The 25,962-nt window shown below is 47.2% G+C and overlaps 1 protein-coding gene across 1 annotated transcript in view; it reads right to left on the reverse strand.

Annotated features, from left to right (window-relative positions):
• The window catches only part of LOC140425141 (uncharacterized), a 420,524-nt gene that overhangs the window by 237,612 nt on the left and 156,950 nt on the right, over nucleotides 1–25,962 (reverse strand). The window contains exons 5-6 of the mRNA XM_072509070.1: nucleotides 14,628–14,768; nucleotides 13,099–13,220 (exon numbers count right to left, since the gene is read on the reverse strand). Coding sequence (XP_072365171.1) covers nucleotides 13,099–13,220; nucleotides 14,628–14,768 — 263 coding nt within the window. The remainder of the gene's footprint in view (nucleotides 1–13,098; nucleotides 13,221–14,627; nucleotides 14,769–25,962) is intronic.

Genomic DNA, 25,962 nt, shown 5'->3' on the forward strand with positions numbered 1-25,962 from the left:
CTTCCGGCCCCTCGGCTGCTCATACCTCCACCTGCTGAACCGGATGCGATGTTCATCAGAGAGTGTCCCAGGAGCCTCTTCACTAATGTGCCCAACCAAGGTGATGGTCTCTGAGGTGGTGGGGGGTGTTTGAGACAGCTGTGACGGAAAGTCAGTGTCATCCTCCGAACCAAGCTCCGGGGTATCCTGAGTCTCGGGCGGAGGGCTGGTGTTCGGGCTGCTCTCCCTGTCAGTGCTCGGCCGTCTAGCAGCACCGGCTCTGGCACTGGTAGGGGGAGGGGGGGGCTTCGGGTGGACCGGCCCCTTCACCGGCAGGTCCTGTAAGACACAAGACGACATGCATGATTAGACAGCGGGCCGGGGAGCGGCGGGGGTAAGGGTGATGAGGGTGAGGGTGAGCGGGGTGAAGGGATTGAGGGGGGTGCGGGATGGGAGGGTGGGTGCGGTTGTCCACACACATGTCATGGGGATCCGCAACTAAGCAGGGTCTCACTTGCTCGCCCACCGCTGACCTCCACCTTGGCGACCTCCCTTTCCTCCAGGCCGCCGACCATGCCCAGTGCCCCCTGCTCGGGCACGGTGAGGGGCCGCAGGTCTGGTGGTCTTCCTCCAGCCTTCTCCAGGTGGTTGTTTGTGGCCTTCTCCTGGGTGGAGAGGGTGGGGGTGTACCACACACACACACAAACAACAACACTGTTAGACGGTCCAACGCATGCAGCCCAGGGGTTGGGCAGATGATGGCATCAGTGACCAGAGCACCCGGCCATTGCGGCTGGCATGTTCGGCCACCCCCCCGGGGCAGAGGCAAGATTCCGAGTGTGTGTGTGGTGGTGGTGGTTGGGGGGGTGTTAGTGCCAGGGGCACAGCGCTGCCAACTCACCTTGTCCGCCCTGAGGAGGTTGTGGAGTTTCTTCCTGCACTGCATGCCAGTCCAGACGACGATACCCACGGCACTGGCCGCCTCTGCTACCTGCGTCCAGGCATGGCGAACCGCGGCGCTTGGCGGCCTTCCTCCCGGGCCGCGGTACAGGAATATTCGCCTCTCCTCCACGCCATCCAGGAGGGTCTCCTGCTCAGCATCCCTGAACTGTGGCGCTGCTCTCCTTGCAGCCACCTTGTTGACTGGGACTGTGTGTGTGGGGCGGGGATGGATCATTTAAGTGCGGCTGCGGCGTGTGAGCCTCATGTGCACCAATCACGGACCCGGCGAATCCAGCACCGTTTTCCATGGAATTGGTTGCGTTCCACGTGGTGATTGTGCTAGCCCATTCAGAGTTGCTGAATCGGTGCAGCTGTTACGCTGTTATTCGTGTCGTAGAACACCAAGGTCAGCACTTGTTTTTCAACAGTGAACATAACATTAACCAATCCACATATCCACTCCCTTCACAGAGAATTTTTCTAATGTCTAGCTTTACTTGAGACAAGGTCAATTTAAGCTTGTAAGACCATAAGACCATAAGACATAGGAGCGGAAGGCCATTCGGCCCATCGAGTCCACTCCACCATTAAATCATGGCTGATTTCAACTCCATTTACCTGCTCTCTCTCCATAGCCCTTAATTCCTCGATAAATCAAGAATTTATCAACTTCTGTCTTAAAGACACCCAACGTCCCGGCCTCCACCGCCCTCTGTGGCAATGAATTCCACAGACCCACCACTCTGGCTGAAGAAATTTCTCCTCATCTCTGTTCTAAAGTGACTCCCTTTTATTCTAAGGCTGTGCCCCCGGGTCCTAGTCTCCCCTGCTAATGGAAACAACTTCCCTACGTCCACCCTATCTAAGCCATTCATTAGCTTGTAAGTTTCTATTAGATCTCCCCTCAACCTCCTAAACTCCAATGAATATAATCCCAGGATCCTCAGACGTTCATCGTATGTTAGGTCTACCGTTCCTGGGATCATCCGTGTGAATCTCCGCTGGACCCGCTCCAGTGCCAGTATGTCCTTCCTGAGGTGTGGGGCCCAAATTTGCTTACAGTATTCTAAATGGGGCCTAACTAATGCTTTATAAAGCTTCAGAAGTACATCCCTGCTTTTATATTCCAAGCCTCTTGAGATGAATGACAACATTGCATTTGCTTTCTTAATTACGGACTCAACCTGCAAGTTTAACTTTAGAGAATCCTAGACTAGGACTCCCAAGTCCCTTTGCACTTCAGCATTATGAATTTTGTCACCGTTTAGAAAATAGTCCATGCCTCTATTCTTTTTTCCAAAGTGCAAGACCTCGCACTTGCCCACGTTGAATTTCATCAGCCATTTCTTGGACCACTCTCCTAAACTGTCTAAATCTTTCTGCAGCCTCCCCACCTCCTCCATACTACCTGCCCCTCCACCTATCTTTGTATCATCGGCAAACTTAGCCAGAATGCCCCCTGTCCCGTCATCTAGATTGTTGATATATAAAGAGAACAGCTGTGGCCCCAACACTGAACCCTGCGGGACACCACTCGTCACCGGTTGCCATTCCAAAAAAGAACCTTTTATCCCAACTCTCTGCCTTCTGCCTGACAGCCAATCGTCAATCCATGTTAGTACCTTGCCTCGAATACCATGGGCCCTTATTTTACTCAGCAGTCTCCCGTGAGGCACCTTATCAAAGGCCTTTTGGAAGTCAAGATAGATAACATCCATTGGCTCTCCTTGGTCTAACCTATTTGTTATCTCTTCAAAGAACTCCAACAGGTTTGTCAGGCATGACCTCCCCTTACTAAATCCATGCTGACTTGTCCTAATCCGATCCTGCACTTCCAAGAATTTAGAAATCTCATCCTTAACAATGGATTCTAGAATCTTGCCAACAACCGAGGTTAGGCTAATTGGCCTATAATTTTCCATCTTTTTCCTTGTTCCCTTCTTGAACAGGTGGGGTTACAACAGCGATTTTCCAATCCTCTGGGACTTTCCCTGACTCCAGTGACTTTTGAAAGATCATAACTAATGCCTCCACTATTTCTTCAGCTATCTTCTTTAGAACTCTAGGATGTAGCCCATCTGGGCCCGGAGATTTATACATTTTTAGACCTCTTCGTTTCTCTAGAACTTTCTCCTTTGTGATGGCTACCATATTCAACTCTGCCCCCTGACTCTCCGGAATTGTTGGGATATTACTCATGTCTTCTACTGTGAAGACTGATGCAAAGTACTTATTTAGTTCCTCAGCTATTTCCTTGTCTCCCATCACTAGATTACCAGCGTCATTTTGGAGCGGCCCAATGTCTACTTTTGCCTCCCGTTTGTTTTTAATGTATTGAAAGAAATTTTACTATCATTCCTAATGTTACTGTCTAGCCTACCTTCATAATTGATCCTCTCTTTCCTTATTTCTCTCTTTGTTATCCTCTGTTTGTTTTTGTAGCCTTCCCAATCTTCTGACTTCCCACTACTCTTTGCCACATTATAGGCTTTCTCTTTTGCTTTGATGCATTCCCTGACTTCCTTTGTCAGCCATGGCTGCAAAATCCCCCCTCTGATAACCTTTCTTTTCTTTGGGATGAACCTCTGTACTGTGTCCTCAATTACTCCCAGAAACTCCTGCCATTGCTGTTCTACTGTCTTTCCCACTAGGCTCTGCTCCCAGTCGATTTTCATCAGTTCCTCCCTCATGCCCCTGTAGTTACCTTTATTGAACTGTAACACCTTTACATCTGATTCTACCTTCTTTCTTTCAAATTGGAGATTGAATTCTACCATATTATGATCACTGCCTCCTAAGTGTTCCCTTACTTTAAGATCTTGGGCGAAATTCTCCCCAAACGGCGCGATGTCCGCCGACTGGCGCCCAAAACTGCGCCAATCAGACGGGCATCACGCCACCCCAAAGGTGCGGAATGCTCAGCATCCTGAGCTCCAACATTGAGGGGCTAGGCCGACGCCGGAGGGATTTCCGCCCCGCCAGCTGGCAGAAACGGCCTTTGTTGCCCCGCCAGCTGGCGCGGAAATGACATGTCAGGCCTGCGCATGCGCGGGAGCGTCAGCGGCCGCTGACAGTTTCCCGCGCATGCGCAGTGGGGAGAGTCTCTTCCGCCTCCGCCATGGTGGAAACCGTTGCGGAGGAGGAAGGGAAAGAGTGCCCCCACGGCACAGGCCCGCTCGCGGATCGGTGGGCCCGAACGCGGGCCAGGCCACCATGGGGGCACCCCCCGGGGTCAGATCGCCCCGCGCCCCCCACAGGACCCCGGAGCCCGCCCACGCCACCTTGTCCCGCCGGTAAATAGGTACTCTAATTTACGCCGGCGGGACAGGCAATTTATCGGCGGGAGTTCGGCCCATCCGGGCCGGAGAATCCAGCTGGGGGGCCCGCCAACCGGCGCGGCCCGATTCCCGTCCCCGCCGAATATCCGGTACATGAGACTTCGGCAACCGGCGGGGGTGGGATTCACGGCGGCCAACGGCCATTCTCCGACCCGCTGGGGGGTCGGAGAATGACGCCCCATTAATCAAGTCTGGCTCATTACATAACACTAAGTCCAGAATGGCCTGTTCCCTCGTGGGCTCCATCACAAGCTGTTCCAAAGAGCCCTCCTGTAAACATTCAATGAATTCCCTGTCCTTGGGTCCACTGGCAGCATTATTTACCCAGTCCACCTGCATATTGAAGTCCCCCATGGTCACTGTGACATGCACTTTCTATTTTGTGGTGCATTTTGTGCCCCCAGTCCTGACCACTGTTAGGAGGCCTGTACATAACCCCCATTATGGTTTTTTTTTGCCTTTGTGGTTCCTCAACTCTACCCACACAGACTCCACATCATCTGACCCTATGTCGTTTAATGCTATTGATTTAATTTCATTCCTAATTAACAAGGCAACCCCGCCCCCTCTGCCCACCTCTCTGTCTTTTCGATAGGTTGTGAATCCCTGGATGTTTAAATGCCAGTCCTGAACCCCCTGCAACCACGTCTCTGTGATGCCTACCACATCATACCTGCCAGTCACAATCTGGGCCACAAGCTCATCAACGTTGTTCCGTACACTGCGTGCATTTAAATATAGCACCTTTAATTCTCTATTGACCGTCCATGTTTGTTTTCTTAGTGTGGTGGACAACAACAAACAAAGAACAAAGAAATGTACAGCACAGGAACAGGCCCTTCGGCCCTCCAAGCCCGTGCCAACCATACTGCCCGACTAAACTACAATCTTCTACACTTCCTGGGTCCGTATCCTTCTATTCCCATCCTATTCATATATTTGTCAAGATGCCCCTTAAATGTCCCTATCGTCCCTGCCTCCACTACCTCCTCCGGTAGTGAGTTCCAGGCACCCACTACCCTCTGCGTAAAAAACTTGCCTCGTACATCTACTCTAAACTTTGCCCCTCTCACCTTAAACCTATGCCCCCTAGTAATTGACCCCTCTACCCTGGGGAAAAGCCTCTGACTATCCACTCTGTCTATGCCCCTCATAATTTTGTATACCTCTATCAGGTCGCCCCTCAACCTCCTTCGTTCCAGTGAGAACAAACCGAGTTTATTCAATCGCTCCTCATAGCTTATGCCCTCCATACCAGGCAACATTCTGGTAAATCTCTTCTGCACCCTCTCTAAAGCCTCCACATCCTTCTGGTAGTGTGGCGACCAGAATTGAACACTATACTCCAAGTGTGGCCTAACTAAGGTTCTATACAGCTGCAACATGACTTGCCAATTCTTATACTCAATGCCCCGGCCAATGAAGGCAAGCATGCCGTATGCCTTCTTGACTACCTTCTCCACCTGTGTAGCCCCTTTCAGTGATCTGTGGACCTGTACTCCTAGATCTCTTTGACTTTCAATACTCTTGAGGGTTCTACCATTCACTGTATATTCCCTACCTGCATTAGCCCTTCCAAAATGCATTACCTCACATTTGTCCAGGTTAAACTCCATCTGCCATCTCTCCGCCCAAGTCTCCAGACAATCTAAATCCTGCTGTATCCTCAGACAGTCCTCATCGCTATCCGCAATTCCACCAACCTTTGTGTCGTCTGCAAACTTACTAATCAGACCAGTTACATTTTCCTCCAAATCATTTATATATACTACAAAGAGCAAAGGTCCCAGCACTGATCCCTGTGGAAAACCACTGGTCACAGACCTCCAATTAGAAAAGCATTCCTCCATTGCTACCCTCTGCCTTCTATGGCCTAGCCAGTTCTGTATCCACCTTGCCAGTTCACCCCTGATCCCGTGTGACTTCACCTTTTGTACTAGTCTACCATGAGGGACCTTGTCAAAGGCCTTACTGAAGTCCATATAGACAACATCTACTGCCCTACCTGCATCAATCATCTTAGTGACCTCCTCGAAAAACTCTATCAAGTTAGTAACCAGACCTTGGTTTACTGAGCCTTTCCATACACTGTGTCATATTTTGTGGGATGGGGACTATCGTAACCTCTCCTGAGTTTTGTCTTTTCGTACTTTTTTGTATTCCTAAGCAGCTACGCTTCCCACTGATTACTTCACCTCTTGGTTCCCTGACTTTCCCTTCCCCCCCCCCAATCTCTAGTTTAAAGTCCTATTGACCACCCTATTTACTCTTTTCGCCAGAACACTGGTCCCAGCTCGGTTCAGGTGGAGACCATCCCAACGGTTTAGGTCCCCCCTGTCCCAAAACTGACGCCAGTGTCCCATGAAAAGGAACCCCTCTTTCCCACACCACTCTTTCAGCCACGTGTTAACTGCCCTTATTCTTGCCTCCCTATGCCAATTTGCACGTGGCTGTATATTCCAGGTTTGCTTTAATTTCCATTATCTGTGCTTTCTCAGCATTTTGAAGTACTGACTATTGTCCATATATTTAAAAAGGAGAACAGAATAATCTCAGGAACTATAGACCAATTAGCTTAACGTAAGTGGTACAAAAGAAATTTGAATAGCCAAGGAGCTAGAAAGTCAGCAGAGATTTCAAATGGAAAGGTCATATTTTACCAACCTTACCGAATTCTTTGAAGAAGTACGAGAAAGAGGAGACAAGGCAATGTAGTGGATGCAAGATATTTGGATTTTCAAAAGGCCTTCAATAAGGCAGTACAAGTAGACCCATGATTAAATCCATAACACGTAGAGTCGGGGGACAGCAGCAGAATGAATAGCAATTTAGCTAAAAAAAAGAAGAGAAAGTAATGGTTAAGGATATTTCCTCAGATTGCCAAAAGATCAGGAGTGGCACTCCCCAGGGATAAATGCTGGGACTGCGGTTGTTCATAATTCATATTAATGATTTGGGCTAGGGAATCGTAAGTCAAATTACTAAATTTGAAGACAGCACAACAAGGGAGCATTGTTAACGTAAAGGAAGAGGTCAGCACGGTGGCGCAGTGGTTAGCACTGCAGCCCCACGGCACCGAGGTCCCGGGATCGATCCCGCGGCCCAGGGTTACTGTCCGTGTAGAGTTTGCACATTCTCCCCTGTGTTTGCGTGGGTTTCGTCCCTACAAACCAAAGATGTGCAGGGTAGGTGGATTGGCCATGCTAAATTGCCCCTGAATTGGAAAAAATAAATTGGGTACTCTATTTATTTTTTAAAAACATAAAGGAAGAACATGAAAAATATAAGTTGTCAATAAATTTACAGAATGTGGATTTAATTGGCAAATTAATTTTAATACGGATAAGTGTACGGTGGTGTATTTTGAAAGGAACAACAAAGAGATCACATATATCATGAAGAACAAGAGACTAAAGCCCAAGATAATGCCCTGCAGTTCAAACCTCACTACGGCAGATGATAAAATTTTAATTCCATAAAATAAATCTGGAAATAAAAAGCATCATGATAACCATGAAACCATTATAAATTGTTGTAAAAGCTATGGACTCCAGACCCACAGCAAGGTGGCTAACTCTTAATGCCCTCTGAAGTAGCATTGCAAGCCACTCAGTTGTGTCCAACAACTACAAAGACTACAAAAAGGAAAAAAACTGAACGGATGGCCCAGCATCGACCAAGGTACCAGAAATGATAACGGCAAACTAAGCCCTGTCAAGCCTGTAAGGTCCTCCTTATTAACATCTGGGGTTTGTGCCAAAATTGGGAGAGCTGCCTCACAGACTGGTAAAGTCTGACACAGTCATATCTTACAGTGTCCCAACCAACTCCATAACCATGTCCCACCGACAGAGCATTCCCAGTGGGGTGGTGTACAGGGAGTTGCACCAAAGATGTGCAGGTTAGGTGGATTGGCCATGCTAAATTGCTCCTATTATCCAAAGATGTGCAGGTTGGGCAGGGTAATGGGCCTGGGTAGGGTCCTCTTTCAGAGGGTCGGTGAAAACTCAATGGGCTGAATGGCCTTCTTCTATACTGTAGGAATTCTATGGAATTCTAAATTCTATGAGTTGTCCTGGGAGTCCTCATGGCATGGATAAGGAAATGCACTGATGATGACAACGTCCTACCACCCACCTACCAGCAACTGATGACTCAGTACTCCTCCATGTTGAACACTGGGAAGAAGCTCGGAGGGTGGCAAGGGTGCTGAATATACTCTGGGTGGGGGTTTTAAATGTCTATCACCAAGAGTGGCTCAGTAACTAAAGATCAAGCTGGCTGAATCCTGAAGGATATAGCTGCTAGACTGGGTCTGCGGCAGGTGGTGAGGAAACCAACAAGAGGGCAAGACATATTTGACTTCATCCTCACCAGCCTCCCTGCCTCAAATGCATCTGTCCATGACAGTATAGGTGGGACTGACCACCGCACTGCACTTGTGGAGACGAAGTCCAATCTTCACATTGATGATACACTTCATCGTGTTGTGTGGCATTATCATTATGTAAAATGTGATTGATTTCGAATAGATCGAGCAACTCAAGACTGTAGGTCATCCGCAGCAGCAGAATTGTACTCAACCACAATTTGTGACCTCATGGCCTGACTTATGTCCCAATCAATCATTACCGATAAGCCAGGGTATGAACCTTGGTTCAATGAAGAGTGCAGGGGAGCAAGCCAGGAACAGCACCAGGCATATCTAAAAATGAGGTGCCAACCTGGTAAAGCTACAACACAAGACAGTATAAGCAGCAAGTGACAGCAGAGCTAAGCAATCCCACAACCAATGGATCAGATATAAGCTCTGCAGTCCTGCCATATCCGGCTGTAAATGGTGGTGGGCAATTAAACAACTCACTGAAGCAGGAGGCTCCACAAATATCTCCACCCTCAATGATGGGCAGCCCAGCATATCAGTAAAAAGGTACAGCTGAGGCATTTGCTACCATCTTCAGCCAGAGGTGCCGAGTGGATGATCCATCTTGGTCTCCTCCGGAGGTCCTCAGCATCACAAATGGCAGTCTTCAACCAATTCGATTCACTACACATGGTATCAGGAAATGGCTGAAAGCAATGGATAAAGCAAAGGCTGTGGGCCCGGTCAATATTACGGCAATAATACCCCAGAACTTGCCACACCCCTAGCCAAACTGTTCCAATACAGCTACAACACTGGCCCCCACCTAGCTATGAATTTCCAGCTATGTCCTATCCACAAAAAACAGGACAAATCCAATCCGGTCAAGTATCACCCCAACACTATACTCTTGATCATCAGTAAAGTATTGGAGGGGGTCATCAACAGTACAATCAAATGGCGCTTGCTTAGCAATAACTTGTGCACTAATATTCAATTTGGGTTCCACCAGAGCCACTCAACTGTGAGGGCTGGTTTAGCACAGTGGGCTAAGCAGCTGTTTTGTAAACTGCAGAACAAGGCCAGCAGCGCAGGTTCAATTCCCGTACCGGCCTCCCCGAACAGGCGCCGGAGTGTGGCGACTAGGGACTTTTCACAGTAACTTCGTTGAAGCCTATTTGTGACAATAAGCGAGGTGGCAGCACGGTAGCCTTGTGGATAGCACAATTGCTTCACAGCTCCAGGGTCCCAGGTTCGATTCCAGCTTGGGTCACTGTCTGTGCGGAGTCTGCACATCCTCCCCGTGTGTGCGTGGGTTTCCTCCGGGTGCTCCGGTTTCCTCCCACAGTCCAAAGATGTGCAGGTTAGGTGGATTGGCCATGATAAATTGCCCTTAGCATCCAAAATTGCCTTTAGTGTTGGGTGGGGTTACTGGGTTATGGGGATAGGGTGGCGGTGTTGGCCTTTGGTAGGGTGCTCTTTCCAAGAGCCGGTGCAGACTCGATGGGCCGAATGGCCTCCTTCTGCACTGTAAATTCTATGATTCTATGATTCTAACTCCTGACCTCGTTACAGGCTTGTTTCAAATATGGATAAAAGAACTGGAAAGATTTGGTAAGTGAATGCCCTTGCTATCAAGGCTGCACTTGACCAAGTGTGGCATCAAAGTTCCCGAGTAATACTGGAGTCAATGGGATTCTGGGGGAAGTTTCGCCCCTAGTTGGAGTAATACCCAGGACAAAGGAAAATGGTTGTGATTGTTTGAGATCAGTCATCTCAGTTCCACGATGTCACTGCAGGGATTCCTCAAGGGAGTGTCCGAGGCCAACCACCTTAAGCTGCTTCATCAACGAGCTTCCTTTTATCATAAGGTCAGAAGTGGCGATGGCCTCAGGCATTCAGCATCATTTGTAACTCCTCATTTGTAACTCCTCATATATTGAAGCAATCCATGTTCAAATTCAACAAGAACTGGACAATATTCAGGCTTGGGCTGACAAGTAGAAAGTAACATTTGCATCGCACAAGTGCCAAGCAACAACCATTTCTAATAAGAAAGTATTTAACCATCACCTTACCATCACCTCTTGACATCCAATGGCATTACTTTATGGAATCTCCACTGTCAATAATCTGGGAATTACTATTGATCAGAAACTAAACTGGACTCGCCATATAAATACTGTGGCTACAAGAGTAGGCTAGAAGCTAGAAATCCTGTGGTAAGTAACTCACCTCCTAACTCCCTAAAGCCTGTTCACAAAATACAAGACACAAGTCAGTAGTGTGATAGAGTACTCTCACCTTGCCTGGATGAATAGAGCTCCAGCAACACTCAAGAAGCTTAAAACCATCCAGGATAATGCACCCACTTGATTGGCATCCCTTCGACAAACATTCACTCCCTCCACAACCAATTCACAATAGCAGCAGTGTGTACCATCTACAAGATGCATTGCAGGAATTCTCAAAGGCCCCTTACAAACTCATAACCACTACCATCTAGAAGGAGAAGGGCAGGAAATGCATGGGAACACCATGCCTGGAAGTTCCCCTCCGAACCATTCACCATCTTCTTGACTTGGGAGATATATCGCCATTCCTTCACTGTCGCTAGATCAAAATCCTAGAAGTCCCTCCCTAACAGCACTGAGTGTACCTACACCACGTGGATTGTAGTGGTTGAAGAAGGCAGCGCACCAGCACCTTCTCAAGGGAAATTAGGTTTGGGCAAAGAACGCTGGCCTAGCCAGCAAAGCCCTCATCCCTGAAATAAATGAATTTTAAAAAACTGAGTTAACTGCCAAACTTTGCTTAAATTCAGGCCAGGCAGGTTGACTCTGATTGGTCATGGCATTGCCCTAGGCAATGAGCCAGAGAATGGTTGTCAAGCTGAAACATACACAATGTTTATACATTTATTTCTGTCTACAAAGATCGGGTCCTGTGTACTAATTATGTAGCTTTAAGGGAGTACAAGTGAGCCGCACTGCAAGTGTGTTAAATTGGTTTTCAACGTAATTTAAGAATTAAATAGCCTTGACCAAAGTCAACCTGCCCAATCTGAATTTAAACAGAGCTTATCAGCTAACTGTCTATCATCAGTTAACTGGTACATTTTCTATGGCAATGCCTCTAATAATTAGAGTCCACTTGCCAATCAATCAGCACTCTCTTCTCATGAAGTATAAATTGTTATTCCCTTTACATTTAATATTCTTGTGAATTGTTCTGATAAGTAAAAGACTAAAGGTTTTAACAACGGGCGCGATTTAATTAAATGGGAACAAAGTTCCTTAGCGAGTGGGTTCAGCCACGTGATTCCTGGTGTTCGCAACGCTGAGAAACACAACGCTATTAAAAGTCACTCGGGTTAGATAGGGGGTCTCATGCGGCCAAGGCCGCACATAACCACATTTTTTGCACTGAGGAGCCCTGCTCGCTGGAACTCCGCAGTGTAGTGAGCGATTGGGCACCATTTTTAAATGGTGTCCCAATCTCTGGAGCCCCCGACGTAACCCCTGACTGCGCTCGTCACCCCCAGCTCCAACGCATTATGAAGCCCCCCCCCCCCCCGCTGCCCAAAAGTGCCAAAAGACGTGCTTGTTAGATGAATTGGACATTCTGAATTCTCCCTCAGTGTACCCGAACAGGCACCGAAGTGATGCGAACTCAGGGATTCTCACAGTAACTTCATTGCAGTGTTAATGTAAGCCTACTGGTGACACTAATAGATTATTATTATCTCGCTCTAATATGCAGATTTGCCAAAAAGTGACCCCGCCCACAATGGGCGGGATTCACATTGCAACATCTTGCGAGATTGCGTTAGATCTAGCGAGGCGTTGTGAGCCGCATAGATCTAGGAAGCGGGGTCTCCCATTCAATCGGCCACAATGCGCTGCTTTTCAGGTGCAGCGTGGCAGTTCAATTGAGCTCAATGTGTCTTTTTCAACAATTCACAAATTTTGTACTATCAAATGACTATAACCTAATCTCATTATAAAGCATAAAGCAAACAAAGCACAGAGGCTCATTTCCGGAGGGATTGGATTGAAAAACAACAAAGTTAATTTAAACTTGTGTCGAACCTTGGTTAGACCATAAAGGTACAACAAAGATGGTAGCAGAATTGAGGGGGGTATAAATGTTAAGAATTCATGCCCTCTTCTCATATGAATATCCTCATTCCAACAACAAAAATTAGTTGATCTTAAACTCCTGGAATCATCCATGTCACTCTTTTCCAACAAATGGATATCCTTTCAAAAGGGTCTATTTATCCTGGAAGGGCAATCTTTGCATTATGCGCTAATTTTTCCTTGCTAAGAATGGAGAGTCAAAAAACGAATCATTAAATGTTATTAACCTACTATAAACAGCACAAAGAATATTAAGAGGCATGTCTTTTCAGTCAAACTATTGCTCTAATTGTCACCACAGAAAAATCGTTCCAGAAAATATGAATTACATTACCTTCTGGGAGTTCCATAATTGTTACAGCTCCCTTGTCCCCTTGCATTACAGTGTCATTGAACACATTTATTATGGTCGCCGGTGCCTGAAGCCTTGCAGTCAAGTTTTTCAAGTAAATAAACCTTGTTAAAAAACAAAAATTACTAAATTCTGTTGGCATAATCATTAAGATTTTGCATTTTCTATTTTATACTGTTAAAATGTACTTTCACCTCCTGTAGAAAGTTACAGAAATTATTGATATGCAGATATATGTTGCTCAAAAATAGATACCACATTTGCACCAAATAGATATCCATAATTCTCTGGGATTCCCGAAAAAAAAAAATCTATCCTTAAGTGACGAATTCATATGAAATTTGGGGTTTCCAATGTCGAAAAAAACCATGGAAGTGATCAGAGGACTTCAGTATCAATTTAATTGTAAAGTATTTGTACAGCTTGGGAATATAGCTTAATCCTGATTTCCCTTAGGAAAAGGATGAGAGACAAGTTTATGCTTCATTTTCCATCGCTTATCCAGAGACATTAGAGGCAATTTTAATCTACCCATCCGGTGGAAACCAGGCAGGCAGTTAAAATCACTTGGGCAACTTACCCACTGACATCCCACTCTACTCTTCTGAACAAGTGGCAAAGATATCCACCTGAAGTGAACAGGGTGCTTCATTAAATATACAGTAAAGTCCTGACATTCACAACTTCCTCATTCGCAAATTTGCTTATGTGCAGAAAAGTCTTGTACAGCAGATTGCATATTGCAGACTCAAATGTTCGCTTATCCATAGTTTAAAAAGTTAACTTCAGAAAACGCTGAAAAACTCCCCACCTAAAGGAAGTGAAAAGACTGGAATGTGTCCACAATGTATTTAAAGCAGTAGAAAGTGAGCACTGCGCGTGCATCATCTGACATTGTTTGCATGTGGGTGGGCCTTGTTGCTGTGATTTAATTCTTGATCACAGTCCAGTGTATAGAACTCTTTATTCCTACATTCAAGTAATTGCCATATGCGATGAAAAGCCAGTACAGTTCCCTGGGCACTCACATCCTGCAAGTCAGAGTACTTCCCATCGCCTCTACTTACTGTCACCTATCCCCAACCTATTGGCAACCCATGTCACAAGGTTTTGTACCCGTTTATTTATTAATAATTTTCTGAAAGTGCTCCCATATTTCCTTGAATCAAGTTTTATACTGGGATTCTGCAAAGGTCTGGAAGGTTGTCCATTTACTTTTAGGGATTATGAGAGTGCAATATTCAAGAGCAACAAAATAATTACTTGACTTCAAGGTTCTTCCTCAAATGAAAAAAAAATGTATTCTTTAATATCATAAAAAGCTATTATAAATTGTTTGAATGTTAATTTTTAATAAACTTATAATTGAGCACAATTAAATGCAGAATAAAAATGTAAACTTGAGTCACAAAATGTTTTTGAAAATAGTTATTTTTAAAAACGATAATAGTTCTACGATTTCAGCTAAAATTATGAAAAGGAGTTCTGTTTAACGATTAAAAGTTCCTTACCATTGGGCATGCCAGACAACAAAATTAAATGTTGGATAGAGGAACCAACCCAATTCTGTCAATCTTCTGTCCATGTCAATTCCAAAGAAAAAATTAGGTGAAGGAGTATGCTGGAAAGTCACGTTCACTTTGACATGGTTTCTGTACAAAAAAGCAATTGGACAAGTGAAACAAAAACAATGATGCAATACTTTGAATATTAATGCTACTCCTGGAACAGTGCCATGGGGAAGAATTTCCATGTCTTTCTCAATCCGATTGTAACTTTGGCAAAAGATTCGGAGGAACACTAAAGAAATGGCATAAAATACCTGCTTCAAGTCATTTATGGAATTGAGCTGGGCATTTTCCCAATCATCTACCAAACAATCCCACAGAAATTCCAGACAATCAGGCGCTAATTTTCAACTTCAAATGGATTTGATTTTTGGGTTCATAAAACAAGGTTTTCTTTAATTCATTCAGTGAATTAATCTACCAACAAAAGTCTTTTAAAAGCCACTGAAACACAATACTGTTATATAGGTGGGATCATTGAATATTTTTAAGGTGGAGGTAGGTAGATTCTTGTTAGGTAAAGGAATCAAAAGTTATTGGGGGTAGATTGGAATTTGGAGCTCGAAACACAAATAGATCAGCTATGATCTTGTTGAATGGTGGTAAAGGCTCGAGGGGCCGAATGGTCTATTTTTGCTCCTATTTAGTATGTTTGAATTTATGTCCATATATTGCTAAAAAGATGGATGCTATCAAAGCTTTTCATCTTGCACTAATCAGGAAAGATGCAAGAATGCCACATTTCAAAGGTAGCAACAATTTATCCTGCATGATAAAAGGGTTCTGTTTGATTGGCAAGTTGACTCTGCTTTTTTTGAGGCATTGACATAGAGAATGCATCAGGGAACTATTGTCCCCTGCTGTAATGACTTAGGCCAGGCCTTTGAGATTGGCCAATTAGAATACGAGTTCCCTGATTAGTGGCCCAATCAGGGGACCCCTTTCTGTGTATATAACAGGGAATGTCAGATCCTCTGCACTCCCAGTGTAGATAGCAGATGGAATGGTCATGGTTGTTCAACTGTTGGGTTTGTAAATAAAAGGAATTCTGGTGACGGGACTTCTGCCTCTGTGGACAGTGGTGACGAGGAAAACGGAACGACCCGAAGAAACCTGCTCGTCAGCAGCTGCTGCATATTGAGGGTAAGCCACTGATGGGCAAAAAGCCTCTATTTGGAAAGTTGGACTCTTTTGACCCTGCAGTGGAAGACTGAGCCCAATATGTAGAGTGGATGAAGTACTTCTTTAGAGCAAACTATATAATTCCGGATGAAAAGCAACGGGTCATTCTGCTGACCGCGTGTGGGCCGGCGGCCGGCAGCCTTTGCCATTATGCACAGTCTCACTTTTCCGGAGGCACCGGATACGAAAACTTTCCAGGAATTGAGGGACTTAGAAAAAGAGTACCATGACCCTAAGCCATCTCTGATCCTGCAAAGCTAACGGTATTACTCAGCATTCCGAGACACTGGGGAGTCAGTTACAATCTTTTTAACAAGATTAAGGCGATTAGCAGAGGCTTGTGAATTTGGCCTGACGCTAAATGAGATGCTCCGAGACCGTTTGGTATGTGGAATAAATAATTTAGCAATACAGAAACGTCTGTTAGCAGATGCCGAGCTGGATTGCAAACAAGCATTGCAGCTGGCTTTGTCCTTAGAAAAAGTGGCAAGCGGAGGGCATGAGTTACAGGGTACCCCGATGGAGGTAGACGCCCGTACCAGTGAAACTGAGTTAAGGGACTATCGCTGGGGGATAGGCAACTGCATAGCCACCCTCCGGATTGACTCGGATACTAAGTTAACCAGGCCCACTCGCAGAAGCCCTCCCAAGCAAGGGAAAATTAAGTCCAGACATATGGCAGCCCCTGCAGCCTTTCGCCTGGCAAAATATTGTAGTTCTTGCCAGAGATCGGAGCCAGAAAGGATAAATAGAAGCCCCAAACCAAAATCTTGGAGAAGGTCACGTAGGCTGGGGTACAGGAGAATGCATGCCCTAGAAGCCCCACCCACCTCCGACGAGGAACAACTAAATTGTGTAACGATGGTGAAATCAAAACCCATTAAATTATCCATAAGGTTGAATGGACGTCCCACACTGATGGAAGTCGACACTGGAGCAGCTGTATCAGTGTTAGGGAAACAGTACTCGATAAAATATGCACTGGACTCCAACCCTTATTCCTAACCAGGACCTTGGCAAAACTGAGGACATACACAGTGGAACCACTGAGTGCGGGGCACAACGCATGTAACTGTGGCTTATGGAGAGCAACTGGTTAGGCTGCCTTTAATGGTAGTGAAAGGTGTGGGGCCAAGCTAATTGGGACGAAACTGGATAAACGAGATCCAGCTGGATTGGGTAAATATTTTCCAGCTGGAAAATGGCCGCCTGAGCGAACTCCTGTGCAAATACCCAGAGGTTTTCCGAGAAGGGCTTGGAACAAAGGGAGCAAAGGCAACATTGCATGTAGATCCAGAGGCAGTCTCAAAATTCTACAAGGCCCGACCATTACCCTTCGCATTAAGGCAGAAAGTCGATATGGAAATAAAACGTTTAGAGCATGAGGGAATATTAAAACCGGTCCAGTTTGCAGAGTGGGCGACACCCGTGGTGCCTATCCTTAAGCCGGATGGCTCGGTCCGCCTTTGTGGAGATTTCAAACAAATGATTAATCGCTACTCACAGCTGGACAAATACCCAATTCCCCGGATTGAGGATTTGTATGCAAAGCTGGCTGGAGGGCTCCTATTCTCAAAGCTGGATATGAGCCACGCATATCTACAGCTGACGCTGGACGAAGAGTCCCAAAAGTTCTCAACGATAAACACCCTGAAGGGCCTTTTTCAGTATACAAGATTACCCTGCAGGGTATCATCAGCTTGTGCAATATTCCAGAGGACAATGGAGAATATATTGCAAGGGCTACCGCAAGTCGTCATTTACCTGGACTACGTCCTCGTTACAGGAAAAACAAAGGCAGAACACCTGCAAAACCTGGAGGAAGTCCTTAGGAGGTTTTCAGCAGCAGGCGTGCACCTAAAGAGAGAGAAATGTGTTTTCCTAGCACCCCCAGTAACCCATCTGGGGTACAAGGTTGACAAATCAGGGCTACATCCTTTGGAGGATCGGGTGAGGGCGATTTGTGGGGAAAAAAGGTAATAAAAGAAACCCCTGGACCAGGTGCAGGCCTCAGTTTTGTTTCCTCCTCCAAGAGCTGACACAGACCAGCATACCAAGGACTGTGGAGAGTCCTCCCCGACAAACTATTCACGCCCCTCCGCCACCACTAGTGAGAACATCGGACTCGGATATGGACACCGTAGATTATGCCGCAGCTGTACCCCTGCCGCCGGAGGAAAGGAGCGAACTGCCCCTCAGGCGGTCACATCGGAAAAGACGGGCGCCTAGCCGTTAAACCCTCCCCACTTCGGAGGCCGAAGTGGAGGAGCTGGACCTGGCACAAAATCTAAGGAGGAGACCCGTGAGTCAAGAGGACCATGGGAGCTCCTCGGACTTTGGGGGGGGGGGGGGGGGTGTAATGACTTAGAATAAGAGTTCCCTGATTAGTGGCCCAATCAGGGAACACCTTTCTGTGTATATAACGGGGTGTCAGATCCTCTGCACTCCCGGTGTAGACAGCAGACTGAATGGTCATGGTTGTTCAGTTGTTGGGTTTGTAAATAAAAGGAATTTTGGTGACGGGACTTCTGCCTCTGTGGACTTATTACACCCGTGCATTTGCTTAATTCAAAATGGCACAATGCCTGCAGAGGGTGAATCCCTAAGCATGCATATATGTAGCCTCTAGTAAGCGTAGGTGAACTTGGGAATTAGGAGCAGAAATAGGCAATTCAGCCCTTGAAGCCTGTTCCGCTATTCAACCAGATCATGGCTGATCTCTTCCTGGTCTCAAATCCACCTCCCTGCCTGTTCCCGTTATCCCTTTAACCCATTTTTTAAAATCAGAAATATATCTATCTCCTTCTTGAAACCATTGAATGAGCCAGACTTCACCCCAAGTTCCACAAATTCACCACCCTCTGTGAGAAGTAGTTTCTCCGTTTTAAATCTACCGCCTTTCAACCTATATCTGTAACCTCTCATTCTATATTGCCTCACAAAGAGGGAACATTTGGTCTGTTTATTTTATCAATCCCTCTTTGTATTTTATATAACTCTAACAGATCCCCTCATTTCAATCTCTCCTCATACGTCAATCTCTGTTCAATCTCTCCTCTCATAAGTCAAACATTTCATCCCTGGAATCAATCTGGTGAACTCCTCTGAACTGCCTCAAATGCTACTACATCCTTCCTCAAATAAGGAGACCAAAACCCGACACAATACTCCACATGTGGTCTCACCAACACCCTGTATTACTGCAACAATTCCCTACTTTGATACTATAGTCCTTTTGCAATAAACACTAAAATTCCATTTACCTTTATTATTACATGTTGTACCTGCATACCGACTTTCTGCAATTAATGAACAAAGACACCCAAAGCCCTCTGCCCAGGCGCATTTTGAATCTGCTTTGAATTTAGATAATATTTGCCTTTCTATTTTTTTCAGTCAAAATAGATTACACCTCACTTCTCCACATTAAACTCCATCTGCCAAGTTTTGGCTCACTCTCCTAGCTTATCAATATCCATCTCTAAACTCTTTATCTCCTCTTCACTGCCTGCTTTCCCACCTATTTTAGTATCATCCTTAAATTTTGCTACGTTACACTTTGTCCCTGCTTACAGATCATTTATATAGATTGTAAACAGTGAGGTCTAAGGACTGAACCCTGCGGCATCCCGCCAGTTACAAGGATTGGCGTGAGCCAGAGAAGGACCCAATTATCCCGACCCTCTGCTTTCTGTCAGTCAGCAAATCCTCAACCCAATCTAGTACTCTAACCTTAATCCCCTGCGATCTCACCTTCTGGATCAATCTTTTATGCGGCACCTTGTCAAACACCTTCTGGAAGTCTAGATATACCACATCCACAGGTTCCCCATTATCCACCTTGCTGGTTACATCCTCAAAGAATCCAAGCAAGATTGTCAAGCATGACTTACTCTTCATACAACAATGCTGCATTGAGCTTTGTCTTTCCAAATGTTCAGTCATCTCCTCTTTAATGATTAATTCCAACAACTTCCTCACCACAAAGGTCAAGCTAACCTGTCTATAGTTTGTACTTTTTGCCTCTCTCCCCTTTTTGAGTAGGGGTGTCACATTAGTGTGTTTCCAATCTACCGGGATCCTTCCACAATCCAAGGAATTCTGAAATATTATATTCCACTATCTCTGCTGCCACATCCTTTAATACCCTAAGGTGCAGGTCATCAGGTCCCGGAGGCTTATCTGCCTTTAATCTCCTTAGTTTATTCAATACCTTATCCCTAATGATGGTCATTCCACCAAGTTCCTCTGCACTAACTGTAGTTTTTGGAATTTTTTTAATCATCCTCTACATTGAAGACAGAGGCAAAATATTGATTTAATGCCTGTGTTCCCCATTATTACCTCATCAGTATCGTCCTCTAAAGGGCCAACATTTATGAAGAGAATAATTTAGGCATCCTTAGATAGGAGAGAGTATACAGCAACCTTTTTTAAAAAAAAAACCTACAGTTCCACCATTTTACTGGAGAAGTTGAATTCTTCAATTTCAGGCTCTGGAATTGCCAAGTGTAACGGATATTACAAGGACACAATGTGTCTCTGAGAAGCCAGTTTTCAGGCAGAGAAACTGCATATGTTACAATTCAAGGTCTATTCTACACAATGTATAACAGGGGAGCATTGTGATGGCCCCAGTAAGTCTACTGATAGCAAAAGGGAGATGATTTAATGGCTACACCCAGATACCGGACTACCAATATCACTAATTGCAAGACAACATACTTGCCTTTGTAATGATTGGATAGTTTAATTAAGCACGTGGGCCTTTAATGTGATTGGTTAAGTATTCTCATACACTATGCATGATGTAACCTTAATCGATAGTCATCATTGCATATAGATAACGAGTAACAAATGATTGACTTCGGGCGGTGGCCATGGAGTGAACGGTCGCACATTTGGTAGCTCCCACTCAAGGTGGCATTTTTTTGGTTCTTTCCCCGTCCGAGGGGTGCAGTTTTGGATGGAAAGAGATGTAGGATTGCCAGGAGAAGGTGCAACCCCTTTGGTGTGGCTGGTGGATGGATCCATGAACTAGGAGTGGGTTGAAAAGAAGGGTGCTGTTGGAGCAGGAGAATCTTTGAGATGTGCCACAGATTAAGATGGTGGCGGGCAAAGGGCCTGTTCTGCCCGCCCAGTGGTCAGTGAAGCAGCTGGTGGACTTTTTAAATGGTAAGTTCAGTGTGGTAGTATGTATTGGGGGTCATGTGGGACTGGAAGCCCTAATGTCATTGGCTGACAGATCCCGGGTCCTGGTTGGCCGTTGACCTCTAGCTCCGCCCTGAAGGCGGAGTATAAGAAGCCGGAGTCTTCCCCCGCAGGCCAGTTTACTATTGAGCTGCGGGGGAACAGACACGCTTAATAAAGCCTCATCGACTTCACTCTATTCGTCTCACGGAGTCTTTGTGCGCTACATTCAGACAGCAGAGGAGGGAGGTCCTGACCCAAGTGGTAGAGCCACTCAAAGCAGATATTGAGAGAGTGGAGCAGAGGCCAGCAATCCAGAAAGTGGAGGAGGCGGTGGGGGAGCACGAGGAGCAACTCACCTTGTTGGTGGCTGAGGTGAGGGTGATGCGGGAGACCCAAAAGAGGCTGAAGGAGAAGGTGGAGGACTTGCAGAACCGCTCCAGAAAAAAAAGTTTGAGGATCGTGGGGATGCCTGAAGGCATCGAAGGAGCGAAGGCCAACACGTATGTGACCAAGATGTTGGAGAGGCTGATGCGGACTTCGACCGGTAGCTGGAGGTCGACCGCGCGCACAGGGCGCTGATGAGGAGGCTGCAGGCGGGCGAACTGCCGAGGACTATGATGGTGCGGTTGCACCACTTGGACAAAGAGAACATTCTTCGGTTGGCACGGCAGACAAGGAGGGCACCTGGGAGGGGAATGAGCTCCAGGTGCATCAAGACCTGGGTACAGAGCTGGCGAAGAGGAGGGCCGGGTTTAACTGGGCCAAGGATGCCCCATTCAAGAAGGGGGTGATTGGAGTGCTGTACCCGGCCTGCGTCTGGATGACTTTCCTGAATCAAGCATATTATTTTGGTACGCCAGAGGAGGAGGTGGAGTTTCTGAGGAACAATGGACTGGCAGGAGATGAAGAACACTGAACTTTTGAGGAGTTGTGAAGAGGTTTTGGTTGTTCTTGGAGAACTTTTTCCCTTTTTAAATGTTCTGGTGGGTTTTGTGGCGGGCTGTTTGGGGAGTATCAAGGGTGAGTGCATCTTTTTCTGTTTCTTTGTTTCTTGGGGTAGTGGGGGGGGGGAAAGCGGTGGGGGGTGGGTAGTTGGTTTGGAAGCCTTGGGCAGGGGCTGCCATGCTAGCTGGGCTGGCTAGTTAATGGAAGCACAGTGGGGGGTGGTTAGGAGGTAGGCATAGGGAGGGGGATGGGGCTATTGTTTTGTTGGGGAGGGGGAATGTGCCGACAAGGGTGTGGCTGTGGCGCAGTTGGAAAAGGAGTGGTGGTGGGCTGGAAGTTCATGCGACATGGGCCGGGGGCGGGCCCAAAAAAGGATGTGGTTGATCGGCAGGGGAGGGGGGAGGAGCCCTTTATCCAGGCTGGCCTCGGAACACAAGGGGGCTGAATGGGCGAGTCAAACGGGCACGTGCGTTCGCACACCTGAGGATTCTGAAGACGGACGTGGCTTTTTTTTTTCACAAGCGACGCGTTTAAAGATTGGGGACCAGGCAAGGCTGAGGAAAGGATGGGTGGGACCCATGGAGGTTTGGGAGGCTGAGGGCGAAATCATTTTTGTATTCCTCCCATGTGCACGGAGTACTTCCGGATGGACAAGGTGTTGCTGGCGGGGGTGGTCGACTCGGAGTATTTAGTGATTGTGGTTTCTGATTGGATGTGGGGCTGTTGGCGGATGAGGTGGTGTGTAAGCGGGTGAGCACAGCCATCCGATGGTACGTGAAGCTGAACGTCACAGGGGAGGTTACAGCCACCATGCTGTGGGAGGCACTCAAGGCGGTGGTTCAGGGAGTTTATTTCGATTCGGGCACGGATGGAAAAGGCGGAACAGGCAGTGATGGCAAGACTGGTGGAAGAGATTCTGAGGGTGGACAGGGGTACTCGGAGGACGCAGAGGCTCCAGATGGAGTTTGGATTGGTGTCCACAGAAGGTGGTGGGGCAGTTGCGCAGGGAGGGGGGGGAGAAATATATGAATATGGGGAGAAGGTGAGCAGGATGCTGGCCCACCAGCTGAGAAAGCAGGAGGCGGTGAGGGAGATTGGTAGAGTGAAGGATAAACGGGAAGTGTGGTGCTGGACCCAGTGGGGGTGAATGGGGTGTTTGAGCCCTTTTTATAGAAGGTTGTATGAGTTGGGAGCCCCGGTTGGGGGGGGGAAATGCGGCTGTTCCTGGACAGATTAGCATTTCCCAGGGTGGGGTGGACGAGGAGTTTGTGTAGGGATTGGGGACCCCTATTGGGTTGAGGGAGGTGATGGAGAGCATGGGGGTGATGCAGGCAGGGAAGGCCCTGGGCGCAGATGGGTTCCCAGTGGAGTTTCATAAAAGGTTTGGGGGAGACCTGGGGCCGTTGCTGGTGAGGGTGTACAATGAGGTTAGGGAGAGGGGGGAATTCCCCCCTACACTGTCACAGGCATCTATCTTCCTGATATTGAAAGAGGACAAAGATCCAGAGCACTATGGATTGTACCGTTCAATATCTTTGTTGAATGTTCTCACAGCGCCGAGGACCCTGGTTCAATCCCGGCCCTGGGTCATTGTCCGTGTGAAGTTTGCACATTCTCCCTGTGTCTGTGTTGGTCTCACCCCATAACCCAAAATGATGTGCAGGGTAGGGGAATTGGCCATGCTAAATTGCCCTTAATTGGGAAAAAAAAGAATTGGATACATTTTTAATATTTTTTAAAAATTACTTTTTATGTGGATGCCAAGTTGTTGCCGAATTGTTGGCTTTGCGAATTGAGACTGTGGCCCGGGGGTGATAGGTGATGACCAAACGGCGTTTCTGAAAGGGAGACGGGTGTCGGCAAATGTTAGGAGGCTGCTTAATGTGATTATGATGCCCCCGGAGAGGCAGGAAGTAGAGGTGGCAGTGGCAATGGACATGGAGAAGGCTTTCGACCGAGTAGTGTGGGGGTATCGGTGGGAGGTGCTGGGGCGGTTCGGGTTTGGGCTGGGATTTGTGGACTTGGTCCAGTTGCTGTATAGTGCGCCGGTCGCAAATGTGCCGATGAACAGGGTGAGCTCAGGGTAATTTGGGCTGCACTGTGGGACGAGGCAAGGGTGCCCGCTCTCCCCGTTGCTTTTTGCCTTGGCTATAGAGCCAGTGGCAATGGCGCTTAGAGCGCTGAATGATTGGAAAGGGATTGTGCGGGGAGCAACGAACACAGGGTTTCGCTGTATGCGAACAACCCGTTATATATTTCATCGGGGGCATTGTGGGATTTTGGCCGGTTCTCTGGTTACAAGTTGAACATTGGAAAGAGCGAAGTGTTCCCAAATGAGAGGCAGGGGACAGGAGGAGAATTTGGGGGAGCTGCCATTCAAGGTGGTGGGGGCGAGCTTCACATACTTGGGCAATCAGGTGACAAGGGGTTGGGCGCAACTATGCAAGTTAAATTTGACTCGGCTGGTGGTGCAGATGAAAGGGAATTTTAAGAGGTGGGATGTGCTGCCACTCATTGGTGGGACGGGTGCAGACAGTGAAGATGACGGTGCTGCCAATGTTCTATTTCAGAACCTCCCGATTCTTTAAGAAGCTCAATGCACTGACCTCGGAGTTTGTGTGGGCGGGGAAGACCCCACGGGTCAAAAGGGCTTCTTCGGAGCTGGTGGGATACTAGCGTTCCTGAATATAATTAATTACTACTGGGCGGCAAACATCTCTATGGTTAGGAAATGGGTAGAGGGGGAGGTCAATATGGGGGCAGATGGAGGTGGCCTCTTGTAGGGGAACGAGCTTGAGGGCATTGATAACTGTGCCTCTGCCGTTCTTGCCTGGCACTCCATGAGCCTAGTGATGGTGTCGGCCCTGAGGGTATGGGGGCAGTGGAGGTAGCATTTGAGACTGGAGGGTGCCTCGGTGTGGGCACTGATCTGTGATAATCATCGGTTTGCACCATGGGTGCTGGATGCAAGGTTTCGGGGTGGCGCCAGGCAGGAATTGAGTGATTCAGGGATCTGTTTGTAGGGGGCAATTTTGCAAAATTAGAGGAACTGGAGGAAGAGTGTGGGCTGCCCAGCAGGAGTGATTTTGGGTACTTGCCGGTCCGGGATTTCATGAGGAGAGGTGCCGTCCTTTCCCGGGTTTCTGCCCTTGGGGCTGCAAAATAAGGGGCTGTCGAGGGATGGGAAGGTGACCTAGGTGTACAAGGAGCTGATGGATTGGGAGGGGGCCCTGGTGGGGGACATTAAGTGGCAGTGGATGAATGCATCCTCGTCGTGTGCGAGGTTCAGTCTTATTCAGTTTAAAGTAGTCCACACGGCACATATGACGGTGGCGAGGTTGAGTAGGTTTTACGAGGGGGTAGAGGACAGGTGTGGGCTGTGGGGAGAGGCCCATGAATCATGTCCACATGTTTTGGGCATGTCCGAAGCTGAAGGGGTCTGGCTGGGGTCTGTGGACTTAATGTTCGATTTGTTAGAGATAAAGGTGGCCCCAAGTCCAGAGGTAGCGATATTTGGGGTGTTGGAAGACTCGGGAGTTCAGGGAGCGAGAGAGGCCGATGTTTTGGCCTTTGCCTCCCTGATAGCCCGGAGACAGATTTTGCTTGGGTGGAGAAACTCGGAGCTGCCGAAAGAGGGTGTGTGGGTGAGCGACCTGGCAGAATTACTGAGGCTGGAGAAGGTCAGTTTGTCCTGAGGGGGTCAGTTGATGGGTTCGCTCGGAGGTGGAAGCCGTTCACTGACTTCTTTAAGAAGGATTGAGGGGTCAGCAGAGGGGGAGGGGAGGTTAAGGGAGTTAAAATGGGGAAGGCGGGGTGGGGGGGGGTGTTGGTTATTTATTACGTTGTATAATTTTACTTCTGCTTTCATTTGTTTAGTAGTTTGTTTGTCCAAAGGTCTGAATAAAATATTGAAAAAAAGAAAAATATTTTATTTTTAAAAAAATGATTGGTATGTGCT

This window comes from Scyliorhinus torazame, chromosome 6, assembly GCF_047496885.1.
Source record: "Scyliorhinus torazame isolate Kashiwa2021f chromosome 6, sScyTor2.1, whole genome shotgun sequence".
Taxonomy (NCBI): domain Eukaryota; kingdom Metazoa; phylum Chordata; class Chondrichthyes; order Carcharhiniformes; family Scyliorhinidae; genus Scyliorhinus; species Scyliorhinus torazame.